This window comes from Sinohyriopsis cumingii, chromosome 12, assembly GCF_028554795.1.
Source record: "Sinohyriopsis cumingii isolate HCF-2022 chromosome 12, ASM2855479v2, whole genome shotgun sequence".
NCBI lineage: Eukaryota > Metazoa > Mollusca > Bivalvia > Unionida > Unionidae > Sinohyriopsis > Sinohyriopsis cumingii.
The window spans coordinates 68,518,979-68,541,535 of record NC_142972.1 but is presented as its reverse complement, the minus strand read 5'-3'; the positions used below and the strand labels follow the sequence as shown (position 1 = coordinate 68,541,535).

The 22,557-nt window shown below is 37.7% G+C and overlaps 2 protein-coding genes across 11 annotated transcripts in view; one reads left to right on the top strand and one right to left on the bottom strand.

Annotated features, from left to right (window-relative positions):
- Positions 1-1,285, top strand: part of LOC149786664 (uncharacterized) — a 37,439-nt gene extending 36,154 nt beyond the window's left edge. For all 3 annotated transcript variants that reach the window (XM_089977190.1, XM_089977189.1, XM_089977191.1), the window contains exons 4-5: positions 186-290; positions 970-1,285. In XM_089977190.1, coding sequence (XP_089833316.1) covers positions 186-290; positions 970-1,140 — 276 coding nt within the window. In that variant the 3' untranslated portion in view covers positions 1,141-1,285. The remainder of the gene's footprint in view (positions 1-185; positions 291-969) is intronic.
- A 938-nt stretch (positions 1,286-2,223) lies between these two features.
- Positions 2,224-22,557, bottom strand: part of LOC149786663 (succinate dehydrogenase cytochrome b560 subunit, mitochondrial-like) — a 66,573-nt gene continuing 46,239 nt past the window's right edge. For all 8 annotated transcript variants that reach the window (XM_089977193.1, XM_089977192.1, XM_089977198.1 and 5 more), the window contains 2 exons: positions 7,754-7,920; positions 2,224-4,198 (listed from right to left, as the gene is read on the bottom strand). In XM_089977193.1, the coding sequence (XP_089833319.1) occupies positions 4,094-4,198; positions 7,754-7,920 (272 nt within the window). In that variant the 3' untranslated portion in view covers positions 2,224-4,093. The remainder of the gene's footprint in view (positions 4,199-7,753; positions 7,921-22,557) is intronic.

Genomic DNA, 22,557 nt, shown 5'->3' with positions numbered 1-22,557 from the left:
AAAGTAGTATGGTAGTAATAGGCGATGATGATGGTAGTGAAAATCCTCTGCTTATTAAAGACTGTACAAAATTCTGCTTATTAAAGACTGTACAAATTCTGCTTATTAAAGACTGTACGAAATTCTGCATATTAAAGACTGTACAAAATTCTGCTTATTAAAGACTGTACGAAATTCTGTTTCAGGTGAAAAAGCACTGTCGCTGCGAATACAGATCATTTCCATTTGAAAAGTATCCAGAACATGTGCAGATTCTGAAAGGATACACATTCAAACCACTGATTACACAGGTAATCTCTTCCCTACTTCTTGCTCTTTCTTTGCAGGTCAAGCGTTTTTTCTCCATTGTCTGTGTTGCAACCACAAGACCACGGCTGAATCCAGCAGACACATATTTTTGAGGTCCTCCATACTTGACTTAGTTTAAGTGAACGATATATCAGAAAATGTGTCGATTCATCGCGAGTCCCAACACCGAAGCCGGTAATATAATTTAATGTTTCAGATGAACATATCATATGCTCAACTTCACTGCAACCACTGCAATTTATACATGTGATCTGGCAATGTCCATCATCTAAGAGTTTTTCATTCAGAATATGAACATTACTGTCTATCAGGGATACTACACAATTTGTAATCAATTTATCGTCGTTCGTATGCTTTGCATGGAGAAATTATCAGCATCATAATCCACACACAAATAATCATCATTATCAACATGCGCATTTATTCCAGAAACATTTTTGTATCACACGAATTGCCATTGACTGGGAAACCGGTCACCGAATGCCACCAGGACCAATAGCACTATTGGACGGTGGATAATTGCAAAGTTGCGATAACATGCCACACGCCTCATAACGAAGAACACAATAACACAAGTTTGAAAGAAAGTTGCTTCTACTACTAATGGAGCTGTTGCTACTAGAAAAAGCACGCCATCACTGTATTTATTTTGTGTTGCAGACACTACTAAATGAATATGGGTTTGTCATGTGGATAGACGCATCGATACGTTTTCCCAATGGAGAGCTTGACAGTTTATTCGAAACAACTATCAAAGATGGTGTCAAGATTATGGAAGGTGAATCAGGAGTGGGATACAGAACTGATCCAGTGACTTTCAAGTTCCTCTGAGAAGATCCGTGCTTATTTGCCGATAAAAACGAAACTCAAACGGGATTTTTCCTGATATATCGAACTCGTTTTACAATCGAGACCATCATGCGTCCATGGGTGTCATGTGCACTGACATCAGGTTGTATGTATTTTCCTGGCTCACAAGACAGAACCCATTGCGAAAATCAGAAAGGGCTTGGCTTTTGTCATAGATTTGAGCAATCAGTTATGAGCATAATCCTGTGGCGACTGTATCATGCCGATTTCGGAAGGGTTTTTATTCCTGAAACACTCTTTGACGTGCAAAGAGACCGCGGCACAAAATACTTTGAATCTCTAGAAAAGAAAAACCATTTTTTCTTTATGTAAAGATCTTTTAATTCTGAAGAACTGAGAGACTTTTATGTTTTGAGCAATGTTTCTGTTCACATGTAAGACACTCTTGTATGGAAGCTGGCAAATCTTTTGTCATGATAAGATTGCATGTCATTGTCTTTAAGTTTCATAGTGATTCTTATTCTCTATTATTGTGAAAATCAGTTTTTAATCATGAAAACTAAATATACTACGCTCTATAATAGTAATACCAAACTTTTTGTCTCGATACTTTATTTATATAATAATGTTTGAATAATAAACAAATCATACATATCTACAGTTCATCGCTGTATATTCATAAAGTAGAAACATGTAAATCCTAGTGCTACTAAAATAGCGTTTTATATTCTCTACATATCTTTACAATGGGAATCACATCACGATAAACTCCCACACACATCGTAACCATATGACTACAAAATTGTTACAGTTATGTTAACAGTCCAAATCCTACACACCAACTTACTTTTGCTACATAATTCCAGTGGGTTTGTACATATTGGTAAATGTTGTATTTTGCTTGCTATAATCATAAATATTGTCAGGAGGTCGGATAATCTCCCCCACTTCTTATTGTTTTTTGGTTATTGTTAACTAGGAAGTGATCGATCACGCTGTTATTGCCCGGATCTAGTAACTCACAACATGAAATATGAAACTAATGAATGGAATAACAGCGATCTGAGGAGAGATAACGAATAGAACAACATGAATCCCTGTATGTAAAATGCAACAATGTAATCAATTACATAAACAAAATGAAATTGACAATGCAACAATGTAATCAATTACATAAACAAAATAAAATTGAAAATGCAACAATGTAATCAATTACATAAACAAAATGAAATTGAACATGACATTTCTATCGTTCACTTTTGCTTAGAAATAGATTTACAAACTGAATGCGCACTTAAATTAGCCGTTCTATTATGAACGATATAACAAATTTCATTATATAATAAAGTGACTGCATGTCAGCATCACCAGGTTGTTTCCGGTCTTTTCAAAATCACTGTAGATGATTGGTCGCCGTTGCAGTATTTTATTTCCTTCTCTTTATTTATTCTCTAACATCTTTGGGTCATAAACCGTATTTGCTGTAGACTGCTCTTTCTACTGTGCAATACAGTATGGAGCTATTCCTTTCTTTGTGCTTTATTCGAGATTGGAACCTTTCTATGAAGTCGAATTATTCCCCTTTCGTGTCCCTCATTTTGTGACACACATTCCTGAGACAATTTAACGATAAAAGTACTTTTTCCCGATTCTCGGAGCAAAATTCTGGTTTGCCTCAGAAAAATAGAATGACTAAGGGAGGAATTTCATAAATGCATGATTCTGTCATGGGTCACTTCGTTTAGCTTAGCCAGATATGATTACTTTCTCTAACCGCTAAAATTTGTATCACTCCCATCGAAGTCAGAACAATCCTCTCTAGTCCGCCATTATTAATATGTATTATGAACAATATCATTTTATGACACCTGTTTCAAATGGTCCAAAACTTCCTAAACTTTTCGCTGTTTTTTCTCATTTTTTGTCATTTTCCGCTAATGAGTTTGCATTAACAGTGATATCGTCCATGTCTGACCGTTATTGAACGGACTCAATTAAAATTCATTTCATGCTTCCAAGTAGGAGATGTTAACTATTACAAGCTGCACATATATTGCTATCCTAGCCAATACATCAATCTTCATAGTCACTTGTCACGCTGACCTGATATGTACTGCGAAATAATATATATATATATATATATATATATATATATATATATATATATATATATATATAGATAGATAGATAGATAGATAGATAGATAGATTTAGATGAATTAGGAGCACGCCGATGTTAAGAACCGTTTTAATTGTCGATAACGTCATCCATGTTTCAACAGTCCGTGAATTTTTTTCAAGTCCAAATGAACACAACATATTTGTATATTTTAATGGATGGAACACACAGTGAACCGACTTAACATGACATGGCATTTATATATCAGAGACGAAGAAGTTAATGTCGATTATTTTATTTTGTCAAGTCCTTGACACATTACCAAAAATCGAAAAATCTTAACCGAGATTAAAATTAAATCAAATGAAAAGAACAGACGAAAGTCGAACATTTCACAAGTTCAGGCTATCAAATATGATACAGTGTATTACATGTACATGACTACAGTTTTGACTACATATTAATGGCGGAAGAAACGAGTCATGTGCGTGTAATTCTCATTAAACTTCTGTATAACCCTTTTCCAAATGCAATCATGTGATTATGGTTTTCCTCGTGTTGATGTCGTGAGGCATGATTGTTTTATAATTATCACAATTGTTTTCTTTCTTTCTTCCTCTGTTTCGTATTCTTTATTACATTTTTAAGTTTGAAGTAATAGCAACTCTATAAAGACTTAATACATGAATGTTCATGATGCCAAGCCAATTAATATGACTGCGATTTTATGGAAAAGAAAGCTGAAAGAATTCGCAATAAACACAACTATTTACGATTTATACATTTGGGTTTGTTGAATTAAGACCAGTATGCTAAACTAACAATAGCAAAATCATACCCTACTGATGGACTGTCTTCAAATAAACATAAGGGCCAAAGTGAGAATGATACTTAATCCGAGAACGGCATAACCCGTTTTGTACACAGTACCCAGCTGAAAACCATACGTTGCGTCCCAGGCCTGTAATAAAAAAGATACAGGCATTCAATAACTGTACAAAACAAGGTCATATTTTCAATCTAACTTACCACACAACCAATACATTACATGTTTGTTGTTATTTTGGGGTTTAAAGCCCACACTTATCAACGCATGATAGCCTATACACCAAGAACTAGGGAAAACCCGTTAACAACCGATCATCCACGGGAATCTACTTCCGGTTTTCTCACATACCGACACTGGCTGAGCCAGAGACTAGAAGCGACGCCGTCAGAGCTAAGAAGACAGGGCTTGGTAAAGACGAGCGCTATAGACCACCATAGAAACCTATGGATCTATTCATATTTTGAAATTACGGGACTCTCGGTTCTATATGGGAAATGTAATGTTAACATGGTTAGCTTCATTCCAACACACATGATACTATCTCGCAACTATTTTGTTAATTACTACCCAAGCACCACATATAATAATGAGGACTTTATATATCGCCTAATCTTTAGAAGCTCTAAGCACTATACAACATTAGACAACACATATAAGATAAAAAAAACATATAAGGAATATGTAGGAATATCTTTAAGTTTGTTGTTGCAAACTTGTACTATCCCGTTACTCTCTTTTTCATTATGATCAAACATACACAAAACAATCAAGTAACCACTTTTTGAGCACATTCACCGATATCCAGCAAAGAATTTCAATCACCATCGAAACAATATCACCCTCACAATCCAACAAACCCGAAACCCTTACAATCATAAGCAATTTGTGATTACTACCCAAACACGATTCGCTACAATCCAGCAAGAGCGGTAGAAGTGTTTGTGCACACACGTTATACATACATGCATACAAACATACTATCCCACAAAAAGAGGAGGTATTTTGCAAAGGAAGGAGGATGACCTCTAACAAACATACCATACTATTACACACGGGAAAGAAGTATTTATAGACACATTACTATACCCTCTCACACATAAAAACAAAAAAGCAAGAGTAATGGGTTTTAAGTTATAGTTGTCAACATAGACATATCCAAAGACAAACAAAAAAAACCCCACTATCTTTGGTCAATTGATTAATATTTCTTCTTTATAGAGATACATGTGGCTTGAAAAGGGACATTTTCTGTTCGTTTTTCTTTCAAACCTAGAGAGTTAACACAAGTGACATCGCTTATTTTTCTTCTTCTTCTTCTTCTCAAATATAATGTCAAAATAAGCCCATGAACTAATACCTGCTTTAGGCAACCCAGTCTTTCCACAGACATTCTTCTCTTCCATATCGCTTTGTCTGTGATCTTGGTAATGGCCCAAATGTGCCTTCACATACATGGGATAGTCCGTGTTGAACAACATCCCCAAAACAAGTGTAGAAGATTCGACCAATGTTTACATCATGTCTTGAGAATAGGTGAAACAATGTGAAAATGCAGTTGTATATATATAGTCTAGGACCGGATTGAAATATCCCACCTATGACACCACGTGTTACTAAACTCTGTCAGAGAGTGTGGTCTCTCATCCAATCAGAAGAAAGCAGACATATCATGTCACTTTCAATATCTACGAGTTTAGACGTCTTGGAACGTGGAGGGTTCTTACTCTTGTGTCGAGCTAAAGAAACTCAATACATTTCTCTCATATACTTTAACTCCAACAGAACGTCTTGCCACGAACCCACCTTTTTGTTTCATTCCATACTTTCTGTTCTCTGTTGAACATGTTTTTCTCTTTTCCTCTTGTTCTTATCACTTTTTGTCACACATTTTCTGTTGTTGAATAAATGCTTCTTCTTTCTTACATTGCAAAGACTCCGTCTGCTCCTTTCTGATATCATCAACCACTGGTAATCATGGAGAAGGAAGTGAAGGTAGCGCTATTGACGCAGTCAAAATTTCTTGCAGATATGACAAATCAGCCAAAGCTAAATTGACGTGATCCGCTTCTTGAATAAAAATACTGGCTAATGCAGAATTTGTTGTCGTAGTCTTGGCACTATCGCTCTGAGCATACAATAGTCATTGCAAGGCTCACCCAGACAAATTGTCTTCTTTATTTGGTCATGGGCATACTTTGAACTGTTCCAGAATAGTTAATTATAGGAACGCTGGTGTGCACATATATCGATAGTGACGTGATGCATACGCTCTCTTCGGATTAGTAGAGAGACCAAACGATCTGGCTGAATTTTTCAACATACGTTTTGATTGGTGAAACACATTTCAATTCACTTAAATCCTGTCTTTCACTGTATATACAAGTGCATTGCCACATTGTTTCACATACTCTGAGGACAAGATGTGGACCCGCGTCAAATCTTCTACTGTTATTTTGGAGGCTTTCCATAAACCAGGTTATTTCATGTCTGTTACGGCATCGTGGGTTGTTACCATGATCACGGACAAACTGATATGGATTAAACGAATGTACTACTATGTTGAAAGACAGTGGTGTCAAAAGAGAGTATGGTGCATGGACTCATTGTGACATTATGCTTGATGAGAAGAAAACTAGTGACGCATCCATTTCCTCCTTCTTTTACATATTACCCATTTTGCTAGTGAGATAGTATGTTTGTATGCATATATGTATAACGTGTGTGTATAAACAATCTAACCTTTTTGTTGCATAGTAGGGGTGTATGTTTGGATAGTAATCAAAATGCAGTTGCTTGATTGTATGTGTGTGTTGGATTGTAACAAAAGCAGTGCTGGATTAAATGTGTGTGTTTGGACTGTAATGCAAGCGTGGTTGCTAGATTTTAGGGTTTGAATTGGATTGTAATAAAAAAAGCGGATGTTGGAAAGTATATGTGGTGTGAAGGGTTTTAAGCAAAAGGAAGTTGCTGGACAATAGCGTATGTGCTGGGTTGAAAATAAACATGTTAACGTTACATTTACCATATGGGCTTGGAAGATCCCAGCATTTGCACACGATACTTAGGTCTATAGGATACATGCATGGGCCCCTCTGTGCTAATCGTGGTAAACCTAAGGACATGTTTAACATAGTTTCTCGTACATACCTATGGCGGTGCATTTTCAGGTTAACTGTAACAATGTTGTGATGTAACCCCAATTGAGGTCAGTCAGTTCTAACAATGTTAAACTTTACCCTGAATGATATTATGATGAACAATTTTACCATAGGATTAACCATACGGGCCATGAGTGGACCACATTGTAATCCTATTGTCAACTTGAACGTATGATATCCAAAAAGGGCAGAGAGATTCCCACAATGGAAACATACGGGCTAATGTTAATTCCCGTAAGGCCCCATTTTGACCCACTGTACTACTTATGTTGCCATACATTTTTCTTAATACTAAAAGCTTAGATGATGTTGCTATAAATAAATAGTCTACTATCAGCGATATGAATATGATATTTCACTACGCATCAACAAAATCTGCGTAGGTCAACAGCCTTACCTAGGCGCGGGTACGAGATTGATGTTATTGTTGATGATGGTATTACTGTTGCTGCTAATGACGATCATGATAACAATGTTATATTTTGAAGGGGAGAAAAAAAGTTTATTTTATAATGTTTCATAAACTTACCAAGTGCCTTAGGCCATTGAGAAGGTGAAAGCTGAAAGATAAGGCCAGGGCAAACTTTACCATCAGAATAAGCGGCTCTCCCACCGCTGGCACAGATTTCATCATATGAAGATATGATCCAAAGTCTTTTGAGGCAAAGAGATGGACAATGGGACCAACGATGAAAGCTGAAAGACACATTTAGCACATATTATATACCAATTTGCGATTTTTGTATTTGACCGATACGATAACAGAAAATGGCGTACTACTAATGACTGTTCGTTTCATGCTGAGTTTTATCGAGTCGATTGTAAATGTGGAACACATTGCACTGTCATTGGTCAAGAGCAATACATCGGGTACTGTCGTCCGTAAAATGCAATATATCCGTTACTGTCATAGGGTGCAAGTCTTCGGGTATCGTCATCAGCCGAATGCTCAGGTATCGTCAACAGTCGAATGCGACACATTCGGTACTGTCATTGGTAGAAAGTCATTCTTCTTTTACAGTCGTGGTCATGCATATACAAATGCTAAGTGGGTAAGTGTAATGAAGATAGCTATGTCATTTCCAACTGAGCGAGAACTCTTGTGACAAGTTTTTCCGGTATATATTTTTTTCTTTTCTTCGTTGTTCTATTTAAGGTACCTATCAATCGTTTTAAGGGTAGACACATTGGAGCACAAAACTAATCATCCATCAAGTCAGAGACAAGTTAAATGTTCATTGTTGAGGTCCATTTTTGAAGAAATTGGTCCTCTTTTTTATGTACCTTAGCAGTGTAGTTTTCAATGTTCTTATGCATTGCAACTATTTACTTAAAAGCAAAAATAGAAGGATTTTTATATTGAATCTGCAAGTATAAATATAATATTTTGCCAAAATAAGCAGAAAATTACCCAAACTGTCCAGTTGTTCACTTCCTAAAAATGTTTCTTTTTTGGACAGATGTACAATATTTGGGCAAAAAGGTGCAAAACTTCAATAAAACGGTACCAAAACTGTGAAGTAATACTGCAGTCATAAAAGAGATGCTCAATACTTTCAGTTTCACTCTTACAGAAAGTACATTTGTTGTCATCAAGTATGTTAATTCTTTTAAGAAAATCATTAGTAGCGATTATTCTATGGATTAATTTAAAGTTGAAAGAGATCAACTTGGTATCCTTGGTACAGCATTTTGCCCGGCTATATATATCAGACCACTCCTCACTACTTATATTTTTATTAAATACTTGCATCCAAGTTTCTTGCTTCGCAGTGTGTTGCCTTTTAGCTTCCTGTAAAAGATCTTTGTAAACAAACTTGAGTGAATCTTGTTTTCGCAAGTTCGTTATTTTATCCTCCTGCTTATCAAAATTATTATGTACTAGGTGGTTTTTTATGGCATCTTTCCATGCTTTAGGAATTCTGGATATTAAGGAGAAGTATTTCAAGAAATCATCGCTTCCAGTTTTTTGTTTTATTATCTCAAAAGGTATTAAATTACCGTGATCATCTACTAGATCGTTCAGAATTTCAAAACCAGCTTCTGTCCAGAATTTGTATTGATATATCATTTTAGGGGGGAGAAAATTTAAAATACTCATGGATAGATACTCGTTAGGACTTTGCGATTCTTCTTTCCATTTAGATACTGCCAAAATTACATCTCTCCAAAAACTGTTTTTAATGAACTTACTAAATTCTTCTAATTTCCTTCTCCCTAAATTCAACTGACTAAGTTCTGCCACGTTCCATTTTCCTTTTCCAGCAATCTTTTAACCCATCTTATCTTAATATACCTAATGAATGAAAATATGTGTATCATATTTAGTCCTCCCTCGTTTTCTGGGGAAACTAGTATATCACGTTTTCTTCTCTCTACTTTTCCACCCCATACAAATTTAAATAACGTGCGATTTAGTTCTGCTTCAACTTTTGCTGATGGGTTAGGAAGTGCTGAAAAAAGATGCATGAATATGGGCAGAACAAAAGTCTTTACAACAATTACTTTACCAACTATTGACAGATGTCTTTGACTCCAGCTTGCCAGTATTCGTTTTGCCTTTGTTAGTTTCTTCATATAATTAATTTCCACCATCTGTTGTAAATCTGGAGAAAATTCTATGCCAAGGAGGGTAAAGTTAGAAGAGGACCAAATTAGGCCCATTTCGGGACATATTCTTTCATTAGAAAATTTCCTGTTTCCAATCCAAATAGCTTTTGTTTTTGTTATGTTACATTTAAGTCCCGATAACAGAGAAACACCTTGCAAGATATTCATAGTTGCTTCAAGAGAAAAACTAGATCCATCAAGAAGAATAAAAGCAACATCGGCATACTGATCCAATTTAAATTCACTGGCGTCAAAGATTACTCCCCGTACATCCGCGTTTTGCTTTAAAGTTATAGCTAAAATCTCAACCCCAATGATAAACAAATAAGGTGCATGGGGATCTCCTTGACGACATCCTCTTTCAAGCCTAAAAAAAGATGACATATGTCCATTATTTATAACACAACTTTTAGAGTCATTACAAAACAGGTTAAACCACTTACAAACGGAATCACCAAAATTAAAAGATTGTAGAGCTTCTTCCACAAAGATCCAGTTAATTGAGTCAAAGGCTTTTTCGAAATCTATTAACAATAATAAACTTTATCTGTTTTCATTCTCAAGTTGGTCCATGATATCATATAATAGTCTGGTGTTTTCTCCAATGAATCTACTCTTCACATATCCTTTCTGAGTATCGCTGATTATTGATGTAAGAACCTTTTTAATCCTAGCTGCAATTACTCCAGAAGCAATCTTAAAATCAGTATTTAAAAGTGATATAGGTCTCCAGTTTTTAAAATATCTTCTGTCTTTTTCCTCCTTTGGTAGACATGTGATGACTCCTTGAGTCTGAAAATCTGAAAGTTTTCCTACAGTATATCCATAATTTATTAATCTACATATAAATCCCCCCAGAGACTTCCAAAAGAATTTATAGAACTCTACAGTGAATCCATCCGAGCCAGGACTTTTTCCATTTTCCATCCGTTTTAGAGACATACCGAATTCATTAACTGTAAGCAGACCCTCACATGATTCTCTTTCCTCTCGACTAGTTTAATATTGTGATTAAAAAATCTCTTTCTATTTCTTGAGTAGCCTCGTCATCAAGCTGAGCAATTCTACTTTTGAACAATTCCATATAAAACTGTTTTTGTGCTTCTAAAATATCTATTTGGTCAGATATATTTGTCCCATCATCTAAAATAATTTCCTTTATTGTCTTATTAACATAGTTTCTTTTTTTCAAGATTTAAAAAGTACTTTGTGCTTTTTTCCCCAAATTCATACCATTTAGCTTTAGATCTTAATATAACACCTTCTATGTATTTTTTCCTAGATTCCTCTAATTCTGCTTTTTTTCTCTCTAAATTTTCCAGAATTTCCCCATTTATGTTATTCGACAGTCCCCCCTGAATTTCTATAATTTTCTGCTCAATTTTCTTTAATTTTTCCCGTTTCTCTTTTGATTTCCTAATAGAATAACATATAGTTTCAGATCTTATTTTTATTTTCAAAATTTCAAAGAACATTTGGTCGTTACAGGAAAGAGAAACATGGACAGAGTCATCTTTATTTCCCCCTACATAATATTCATTTACAGTGTCAGTTATACACTTTTTGACCAAATCAGTATACTCAATGTTCCTCAACAGCTGGGTATTAAATTTCCAATATCCTTTTCCCCTTGGAAACGTTGAAAACGCCTCACTCAGAACAATAGCTGAATGATCAGTCTTGTACCCTGGTAAGATACATGCATCAGCTGTATTCATATGAATGTCATCCGATACAAGAAAGTAATCTAGTCTACTTTGTTTCAAGGGAGATTTTTGCCTCCAGGTATACATCTTTAAGTCTTGGTTGGAATTTGGCTGGGGATCAATTAATTCCAATTCGTTTTTCAGGTCTTGAATCGCTGCCCTAGACTGTTGGTGTTTGTCATGTAAAATATTATAAGTATCCAAATCTAAGTCTTGAACAGTATTCCAGTCTCCGCACATTATAATTGATGAGTTCTCAAAAAATAAAGTCTCCTCCTTTAACTTTCTAAAAAAGCTAGGATTATCATCATTATAACCATACAAATTCACGAGGGTTATTCTGTTGCCATTAATTGTAATATCTAAAATAATAAATCTCCCTTGACTGTCACATCTTTCTCTATGAATTATAAATTCAAAAGTATTTCTAAAAAATATTGCAACCCCAGCACTCTTACTAGAGCAGTGGCTAAATATACATTTGTATCCCCATTCAGCTGCCCAATATATTTCATCGTTCTTTGTAGTATGAGTTTCTTGCAAGCATATTATAGATACATTCTTTTGTTTTACCCAGTGGAAAATATCCCTTCGTTTTAAGACTGAACCTTGCAGGGCTCTAACATTAATAGATATAATTTTTATGTTATTATCCATGAAAACAGCAGAAATTTTACACATACATATTCTTGTACAGGAATGTATGAAGTAATTATCACCTTGAGTTTATCATATGCATGGCTTTCACACTCACACTCACACAGAATACAAACATCCATAATAAAATCATCCATGGTGTTACAGTAAATGCTGTAGCTTTGGCTGCGTTTAACATTGATACAGTATACTATGGACAACAAGTGAAACAACTCCATTTGCGAATACTCTTATGCACCTCTGACAGACCTTTCCGGAGCGAAGACAGTTTTGTAAACCAGACGGCACAGATTAAAAAGAATATAAATTACAACTTAATGAATGAAAAAAGGGGTAAAAGGGAAAAAAAAGAAAGAGTGAAAGAGCGCATACATGGAAGTGATGGGGGAATGAATGTATGGGCAACAAATGTGAGACAGAGATTTATCGTGGAAGAGTAATGTTGAGAAAAGTGGGTAAACAACTGAGTAAATGTGTATATGAGAGTATAAGAGTGAAATATGATTTATGAACTAGTGAGAGAATTTATTAGGGAGAGATATGACAGTGGACCAGCAAATAAACAAACATATTAATTAGGATAAAATTGGTGAGGGAAAGAAGTGTCATATAAACAAAATATTAAAACAAATTAGAGCAGAAAAAGGAGTATAAAAACGAAAGTTCACATACCTATTCGGTCAATTTCATAAGTTCACAGAATTGCATATTACACTTATAATCTAATTTTCTCATCAATTTCATCATAGATGTCTGTGACGTTCTGTCGTATTGGGGTGGGGTTCTCCCAATATAATTTAATTAAATTAAATTGAAAGTTCCACCCTGGCTCGTTAGGTTAGAAAGTTAAATTAGTGATGATGTAGATTTACAGCTCTGAGCCCCCAGTCAGCAATGCCGACGGTTAAATTATAGAGAACACGAAGATGAAATTCAATCAATAACAATTTAATAAATGTGATAATTTAAAAAAACGATAACTTCCAATCACTCGTCTTTCCCTCGACCAAGTGACAGCCTAATTCATCCCGTGATTTACAGTGTGAGTTCGATTTTCCCCCTGTCCTTGCATCTACTCATCTATTCCCGCTGATTCTTCCTTCTTTCCGTTCCTCTAACTCCTCCTTTGTCTCTGTTTCCCTCTCTACAATCTCCTCCTCCAACTTCGCTCCCAGACTTCAACTTCTCCTGACTTCTCTCCTTTCTTCTCCTTTCCTCCGTCTCTACTATCTCCTCCTCCAATTCGCTCCTAGACTTCAACTTGTCCTGAGTTCTCTCCTTTCTTCTCTTTTCCTCTGTCTCTCTATCTGAGACTACGGGACCAAACTGAAACTGGTCTGTCCCTCAAAGCTTCCTGTGAAAAACCACAAGGCGTTAACAAATGTTTTATCGAACCTCACCTCACACTATAACGACAATTAACCATCAGATATCTGTCACTGTTTCGGCCACGCATGCATACACATCGAAATTCCCACACACTTCTTGCAGGGTAAACAATGGTGTAATAACACAGTATCAGCGAATTGTTATACAGACATCAATACATTGCGTCACGTCAGTATATACACATATATATTTAATCTCATCGTACTACAATCTGACAAAATCAGAAGCATGTCTGTACATTACAAATATTCAACAATGGCAAAATCTATAATCCTATGAACATATGTGTTAGTCTACTATAAAATACCCACATAGTAAATTACAATATTAACTCTTACGACGGCTGGCAAGCTATATAATTCTTTACAAATATCAACTCATTTCTTCAAAATATGCAAACATATTAACAAAACAAAGTAATTCTTCGTACTATGATTCTAGTACTAATAAAGTATACATACGACCTACAATTAAAATGCAGTCGCATTCCACAAAGACCGAACAAATATCTACTGACCTTTTGAAGCTTTCTGTACTTAGAATTTCCCGCTCTAAGATTTTCCTGCCAATAACGAATGGCTATTCGGAGTTACGCTAACGTCTTCTCTGGGTAATTTCTCTCAGCGAACTAACTTTTGCCGGAAAACGCAGGGATATCATTCTACCCAAATCAAGGTCTCGCCCCCCCCCCATCTCGATTCTGATTGGGTGGCGCTGTGCCCCTGTCCAATCGTCTTAGCGGCCAGTTCAACCTGTCTGTCTGTTTGCAGGGGAAAGAAGTTAGGACACTCCCACTTCTTCAGGCAATTTCTTTTGATCTTGGAAACATTTCGACACCTAGGTGATAATTGGCTGTCTGTGACTTTGCAACTCCGATGTCCGGTTCTTCTATTCTAGCCACAACAGTCTTACGTAACGGATTAGTGCTAGCCTTCGGCAATGTTCGACATCAAAGAATGACCCATCAGAATTACCTTGATTATACATGTTTCAAACTGGGCTACTCTGGGTCGGGGTAAACATGACATCCCCCCCATGCTTGAGAATAAAATCGGGATTTTATTCCCTCAAAATTACTTCAAATGCAATGACATTAATACACGAAATAAAGAACAAAATTAGCGCGACACTACACACTGAGTGCGAACATGAATATATATATATATATATATATATATATATATATATATATATATATATATACACAGCGATCTATACCATTTCAGCGCTCCTGCTCATGAAATCAGCGCCTACGTTCTCAGTTCCTTTCACGTACCTGATCTGCATCTGGTATTGCTGTAAGAACAGCGACCATCGCATCAATCGTCCATTCGACAATTTCGCCTGCGCGAGATACGCGAGTGGTTGGTGGTCGGTCTCCAAGATGAACTTCCGCCCGTATAAGTACCGCTCGAACCGTGATATACCGAACACGATTCCGAGGCATTCTCTCTCCGATACGGAGTAGTTCTTCTTGGCAGCTGACAACTTCCGACTGCCGTACGCGACATATAACGATTCCCGTGCGACGACGCGGGTCTAATCGGTCCGATTAAATCCATCGCGACGCATCGAAATGGTTCATCGATAACGGGTTTACTCCCCAAGGGGACGGGTCGATGAGCCGTTTCCGGTGCCATTCTCTGGCACTTGTCACAGGAGAGACAGAACCGCTTAACGTCTCCCTGGACCCCTGGCCAGTTGAATTCTCTGACAAGACGGTCAAGCGTCTTGGCAATTCCCATGTGTCCACTCATGAGACTTTCGTGCGCGAGTTTTAACACTTCGCCTCGCTTCTCTTTCGGCACGACGACTTGCTTAAAGTGTTTGCGGCCTTTCCTGGCGTGGCGATACAAGATCCCCTTCTTGTACTCAAACTTCACCGCGCCATTCGGAGTCTCTTTCTCCGTTCCTGCTGCAGCGTATTTGTGCAACTGCGCCAGAGTTGCGTCTTTCTGTTGCAGCTTCCTCAGCTCGGCCGGAAGAACGTTACTCACCGGTGTCGATGTAACTTCCATCGGCTTCGCTTTCGTCTGTCGACTCTTGGACCTGGTTTCCACAGCACTCACCGGCATCGGTGTGCAGGTTTCGGGGTTCGGTTGTGGCAACACATAACGACATCCCAGTATGACGTCATGCGACAAACCATCCAAGCATGCAGCTTCAATTTTCTCCTTCACGTACGGTGAATCGAGGTCAATGACAGCCACTGGCAATGAGTCACGCGCGCTGTTCGCGTACTGAACTTCGATTACCTCCCCTGTGTAATCCTCGGGCTTAACGTACTTCTTGTCGACAAGGGCTGGGACGCTACACCCAGTGTCATACAAGATGGTGGCACCTTCTCCGTTGACAGTAGCAGACGCGAGGTTGGCTGGGTTACAGCTTGCCTCCGGCTCGCGTTCCTTCCTAGCGACGGCATTCACCTGGGTCTGCCTGGCCTTGGGACAGTCCCTGGCAATATGCCCCGGGCGCTTGCAGTTGTAACACGTCGGCGGCCCTCGCCGACCTGCAAGTCCCGCTTTCGTGGGTGAGGCCTGTCCAGGTCTATGGTTGGCATCCCTACCTGTAGATCCCCCTCCGACCCTCTCGTCGCCCTGACGGTTACGGACAGCCGGCTCTACCTCAACCACACGGCGCGACTCAGTGGGTCGGGGTCGATCCGCACCCCCGGAACCTCCACTTTTCGAGTGTGCCTGCTCGTATCGCTCCGCCATGCTAGCGATCTCTTCGAGCGTCCGGTGCTCTCTCTCTGCTAGAAAGAGCAGCAGGGAAGTTCTACAGACCAGACCGTTCCAACAAAAAAAATCCTTCTACGAGAACTTTCTCCGTAGAAGCCTCAGATTTCAAAAATAAAGCTTCCCAGGAAAAACAATTTGTGTAAATTCGACCCAGAGTGCAATTTTTGTGTGCAAATTATATCATTCTGGACAAGGAAAAAATACGATTTTTTAGGGGGGTGGGTGGGAAAAAGTTCGGGTGTCGATGAAGTTTGGCAAGGAAAGGGCTGCAGATACTAATTTTACCTCGCATTAAAACAATATAGTTGAAAATAAGATGAGTCGGAAAACTAGTACAGTTGGAGAACCTCATTCTGCCAGATTAGCGCGAGAAGAATTAGCGGCAGTAAAGAAGCTTATTCCGACAAAACGATTATTTAAGAAAAAAGTTCGTGAGTACGATGATTCTCAATATCATATTGGTGAGGTATCGTCAAAATGGTTGAGTCCAGTCACCGGGGCGTTCGAACAATTCGCATACGGTAAACAACAGAAGGATAAGGAACTTAGAGAAATCGGGGCTATTCCTATGATGAGAGATATCGAGCAACACACTCGAGTGGTTCCGGGTCAACTTGAGCAAATTCGACGTGAACAAGAACAAACACGAGTGCAAGCACAAGAACGAGCAGAAACACGAGCACAACAAGAACAATTGCCGCAAGAACAACCTCAAGGTGAAAAAATAAAATTTTCGGGTTCCGATAAATTTACCGATGAAACTATCGCAAGAATAAAATCAATGAATCCGGATGAGGTTGTAAAATTTACTGTGGAAAATTTTGAGAAAAACAGACGAAAAAAACTGATGAAACCGGGTCAATCCGAGAAAGTAGCATTCGCAAATTGGATAAGGTGGGTATATTATGCATACAAGAATGTCAAAGTAGTTAAAATTAATGATCCAGAATATACTAAATTTATTCTTTTGGTAGATAATTATGAAAAGATATACAAATCTAAACCATTATCGCTATCTTTGCCTTCATTTCACAAAGTTGAACCCGAACCAGAGGAAGTTGAACCCGAATTTACAAAAATTAGACAAAAAAGAATCATGCCATCAAGATATTTTACCCGTGATGCTCTTGAAAAATTTAGTGACGAAGATAAATTAATTCAAATTGCTAGATTTGGTTTTATGGAATCAGAAAATTATTTGAAAATAAAATATCGTGATATAAAAATGTCAAAGGAACAATGGATACCTACTGTGTATTTTGCTTCTATCAAAAAACCTATTGATGTCGATGATCCCGATTACAAAAATTTTAGAATAGAAATAAACCGATTAGATCGTGAGGAAGAAAAATTACCTGATGAACCTGAAGTTGAACTCACAACAGGAAATGGATATACCATCTGTCCTGACAGTGTTGTCAACGACGTATCTCGCCTCGAAGTGTTAATCGGAGGAAAACGAGCTGGAAATAACTCTCGTGAAATAATCAACGAAGCCTCAGATATTTGTCAGCGATTATTTCGTGGTGGTATCATTGATTCTCACATTTACAAGGAACTCGTCGATGAGCTTATCGATTAAAATAACACAATTGAAATAACATGATTGTTCACAAACATCAGCGCAGACCAAGACAGGTCCGCGTAGTTAACTCTCGATTGCCCGTGTACAAATATATCCACGGCAACGGACTCGGCGATATCATTGGAAGTCTTGTCACGCGAGTAGCACCTAAAATTGGACCAGTGATCAAACAACTCGGGTTAAAAGCAATAGGAAAAATCGGCGAGACGGCTGTTTCTGGTATCAGCAATTTGGCCAGCAAGGGCTTCAATGCTGTCAAAAGTAAAATATTAAATTTAATACGCAAAAAACAACCCGTCAAATTACCTATCACCAGCGAAATGCCACCCGAAGTTAGTAAGGCCATAAATGATGCAGCAAATAAAAAAATAAACGACCTAGCGCAGGAAGTTGCTAAGACAAATCTAACGCAGGATGTTGCTAATACAAGTTTCATTTCAGGCAGTGGTCTTCGTTTTAGATGATATTCTTAATAATAAATGTTCGCACAAGTGTCAAATGAAGTATTTGATATGGACGAGCCAGTAGGTAGAGACACATCAGTGAGAGATTTCCAGTATTTTTCGTACGACGCAGTGACGCCAAATACTGATAATCCCCTGGAAGTTCAAGTTCACGATACAACAAGATATTTTCTTCCATCTGAGGCATATATCGAAGTTACCGGGGAGGTTATTAAAGCGGATAATACTCTCTATGGAGCAGATTTTAGAGTTGGATTTGTCAATAACGGTATTATGGCATTATTCAAGAGCGCCACTTACATGATTGATGGAAGAGAAATTGAGTCAATTACCAATGATGTTGACTTAGCAACAACGATAGTAGGCCTAGCGAGATACTCGGATGATTTTACTAGATCAGCTGGTCCTGGCATGATGTTTACCAAAGATAATTCTGATCGTCCTGAAAGCAGACAATTCGACATCAGACAACCCAACAATCGCGTCGCTGCTCCTAATACTGGTCTCAATAACGATGTCGAAGATATGGTCATTAAACCCTTCATTGATTACAATCTTGGATTTGCCATGCGAAAATCTATGCTGCAAGGAAATCGCAGAAGATTCTCTTGTGCTATTCCGTTATCTCATATATTCGGATTTTGCAGACATTTCAGAAAAATTATCTACGGGGCGAAACATACCATAATACTTATCAGAAAAGGAAATAGCGATGATGCTATCTGGCGAGAAGGTAATATCGATTACGCTGCTAACGCGATAAATGCCCTCGATGCGGGGAATGCCGGCCAGGTAAAATTACTCAAATTTACTTTGTGGATGCCAGCGATAACTCCATCAATAATCGAGGAAGAAAAATTATTATCATTTATGAATCAAGGTGGTAAATCTATCATGTCATGGCTAACAACAACAACAGATTCCACAACTACCGAAATTGATGGTGATTTTACTTGGCGTATTGCATCACAGCAAGGTACCTCTGCACCTAGGCACATCTTTATCGCTCTTTTGCACACGCGAAGATATCATCAATTATACAGCCACATGATATTTGATAATGTCCACGCAACAAACGTGTCACTGAGAGTAAATGGTCAACAAGAACCATCCGAGGAAATATCAATTAATTTTGAAAATTATTCGACAGCTCGCGCATATCATCGATTGCTAAGTTTCATGGGTCGCGATCAAAATATCGATACTGGATTACAAATATCACAACTAGATTTTAATAAACTTTATCCTATCTATTACTTTTCCTTGGAACATCTCGACTTGGTAAAACAATCAGTTGTTGATATTCATTTCAAAGCTAGAATTCGGACAGGACATAATCCATATAAGGCAATCGCGGTTATTCTCAGTGATAGAACAATGATCTTGGAAGGCATCAGCGGTAGAATGAGAATCATCGATGCACCCGTAGAAAACATGTGATAAATTCTAAATTTAGATTAAGTGATTATTAATATGCCATACGATCACGTCAGCGTAACTCTGACCCCGGGTCAGGTGAAAAAGCTCCAATCAGCAATATCAAAACGATGCGGTATGAAACTAACCCTGAAAAACGATCAAATTCAAGGTGGGCCTAACAAACTATCGTTGAGCAAAAGTCAACATGAACGTTTCTTTAAGGCCAAATCAGCAAATACTGGTGTTCATGTGAGCCTTTCCATAGGCGCCATCAGAGACATGGTAAAAACAGGTGGTATTTTTCCATTGGCCGCGCTTATACCCGCGGTAATAGCAGGTGCAAAAGCATTAGGATTAGGCGCGCTTGGAGGGATAGGTTCCGCAATAGCAAAAAAAGTTACCGGAGGAAGATATCGTAAAAAAAAGGGAGGATTTCTTCTCCCTCACCTCATAGGATTATTAAAACAAAAGCAAGGATCGGGCCTTTATCTAAGACGACCCCCGTACGGATCCGGCCTAAGTCGAGCCTACCAGCCTCAAATTTAGATTTAATAAGTGAAGCAAAAAAAAAGAAAATAAAATTTTTCAGAGGCGTATTTATGCGAGATCAACTACCAGACAAACCGAACCCTACCGAGACAGGAATAATTAATCTCGATGATAATACCGGTCCTGGCACTCACTGGGTTGCTTACGCGATTAATCCTCGCGAAGTTATTTATTTTGACTCATACGGATTAACGCCGCCAAATGAATTTATCAAGTATGTGTCAAAATTAAATATTCCAATTTGGTATTCGACGCTTCCAACACAAACACTAGCAGATCCACCAATATGCGGTCCAGAATCAATTAACGTCCTCGATGCAATTTCAAAATCATCCAACCCTTATCGCAAAATTTTATTTGAATATACCGTAGATAAATATCATGGTTGACATTTACGGTAGATCCCTCTTTAGGAAGGAAAAAAGGGAAGCAGTCGACATCGATACATCAAAATTTGCAACCAAGAGTGATATTAACAATCTTCTATCATTGTCAGAGGTGGATCCTGGCGAAGTTGCTGTTTTTTAAAATACCGAAGGGCGATTACAAACTAGCAATATCAAAATAGCTGATATAATTAAGCGAGAAGAATACAACGATCACATTAGTCAATTTACTCGCCAATCGGATATGGTATTAAAATCTATCGCTGATATTACCGATATCATCGCAGAGTTTCCACCAAAGGCCGATCTCGTGGATATAAAACAAAAAAATAACGAGCTATCAGCGGCGATGCTTCTAAAGTCCGATAAGGCATCACAGGATGATTTCCAGGAAAAATAACAAAAAGATTTAACAAGCTAAATAATGATCTTAAAAAACTCGAGGAGGTATCAAAAAATCTCAATAAAAAACTCGACGAGGATATAAAAAAATTCATCGATACCTCCTTAACTACACACAGCGATCTCATCGAGAGAGTAAAATCCATCAACGAGGAAATTACCAAGATAAATATCTCGATGGGTCAGAAAACATCAATCGACGATCTCAACAAAAAAATCAGCGAGGAAATTAATAAACTCAGCGAACTTGTTATTCCCGAATTTACTAAGGGGTTTAACGCGGCGCGTGAATCGACAGATGAGAAAATAAAAAAAGTCAACGAGGATCTTCTCGACGCATCTACAAAAATTAACGATATCAACACAAAAATATCGTCAATGAACCTTGGAAGATTATCGCGAATTTCGATACCAGAGGAAGTAGAAACAAAAAATCTACAATGTAAAGTGCCCTTTGTTGTAGAGGCACGAAGGGAAGCATGGTGGACACCCGAGAATAACACATTTAAATTTAACCCGCCAATCACTGGAGTATATCGAATATTCATTCAATCTTCGGCAGGTTTTAAAATAAAAGCCGCAGGTGGTAAAATTTTCGATGAAAATTTTAATTACATTATGGCCGCAGGTTACGATGCTATATTTGTGCTAGAACCACCAGATAGAACCAATATGGGACCATTCGGCTATAGTATAATTTTCGAATTTTTATCCGAATATAGGCGGTAATTCCGCAATTGTTATCGTAAGATACTAATAAATGACCGCATCGGATTACCGTTACAATCAGGCGCGATCATGGCAGGATTCACTAAAAAAACTCCTCGACGATTATCAGATAAAAATAAAGAAATACCAACGAAGGTTAGTTACTATTGATGTTGCTGTTTACGCAGTATCAGCTGTGGTCGCTGGTGCAGGAATAATTTTATCCGTTGTGACAACAATCGCGCCAATTGTAGCAACAATAATAATATCATCAACAACAACAATCGCCGGTGTTTTAAATATCATCGCAAAAAAGATATCCTCGTGCACAAGTGAAAAGTTATCATCGTACAAAAGTAAACTAACTAAGATCAATGACGCATACTCGAAATTATCATCGCTACTTTCTGAGAGTCTCAACGACGGTATTATATCCGATCTAGAATTTTCTACAATGATCAATATTTACTCGGAGATTGAACAAATGAATATTAATAATGTCCGAGCTAGCCCAGATCGTGACAAACACAACGCCGTCGACAACAACGTTAATATCGCTAAGTTCAACGAAACCAGAATTTAGCATTAATTTCTCAACACCAATTAGCGTCAACGAAATTGCGTTAACACAATTGCGCGTTTACAACAGCTGGCCTAATGTTAGATCGACGTCATTCGGTAATTTGATGTCAAATAATTCACTTGTTTTTGCAAATA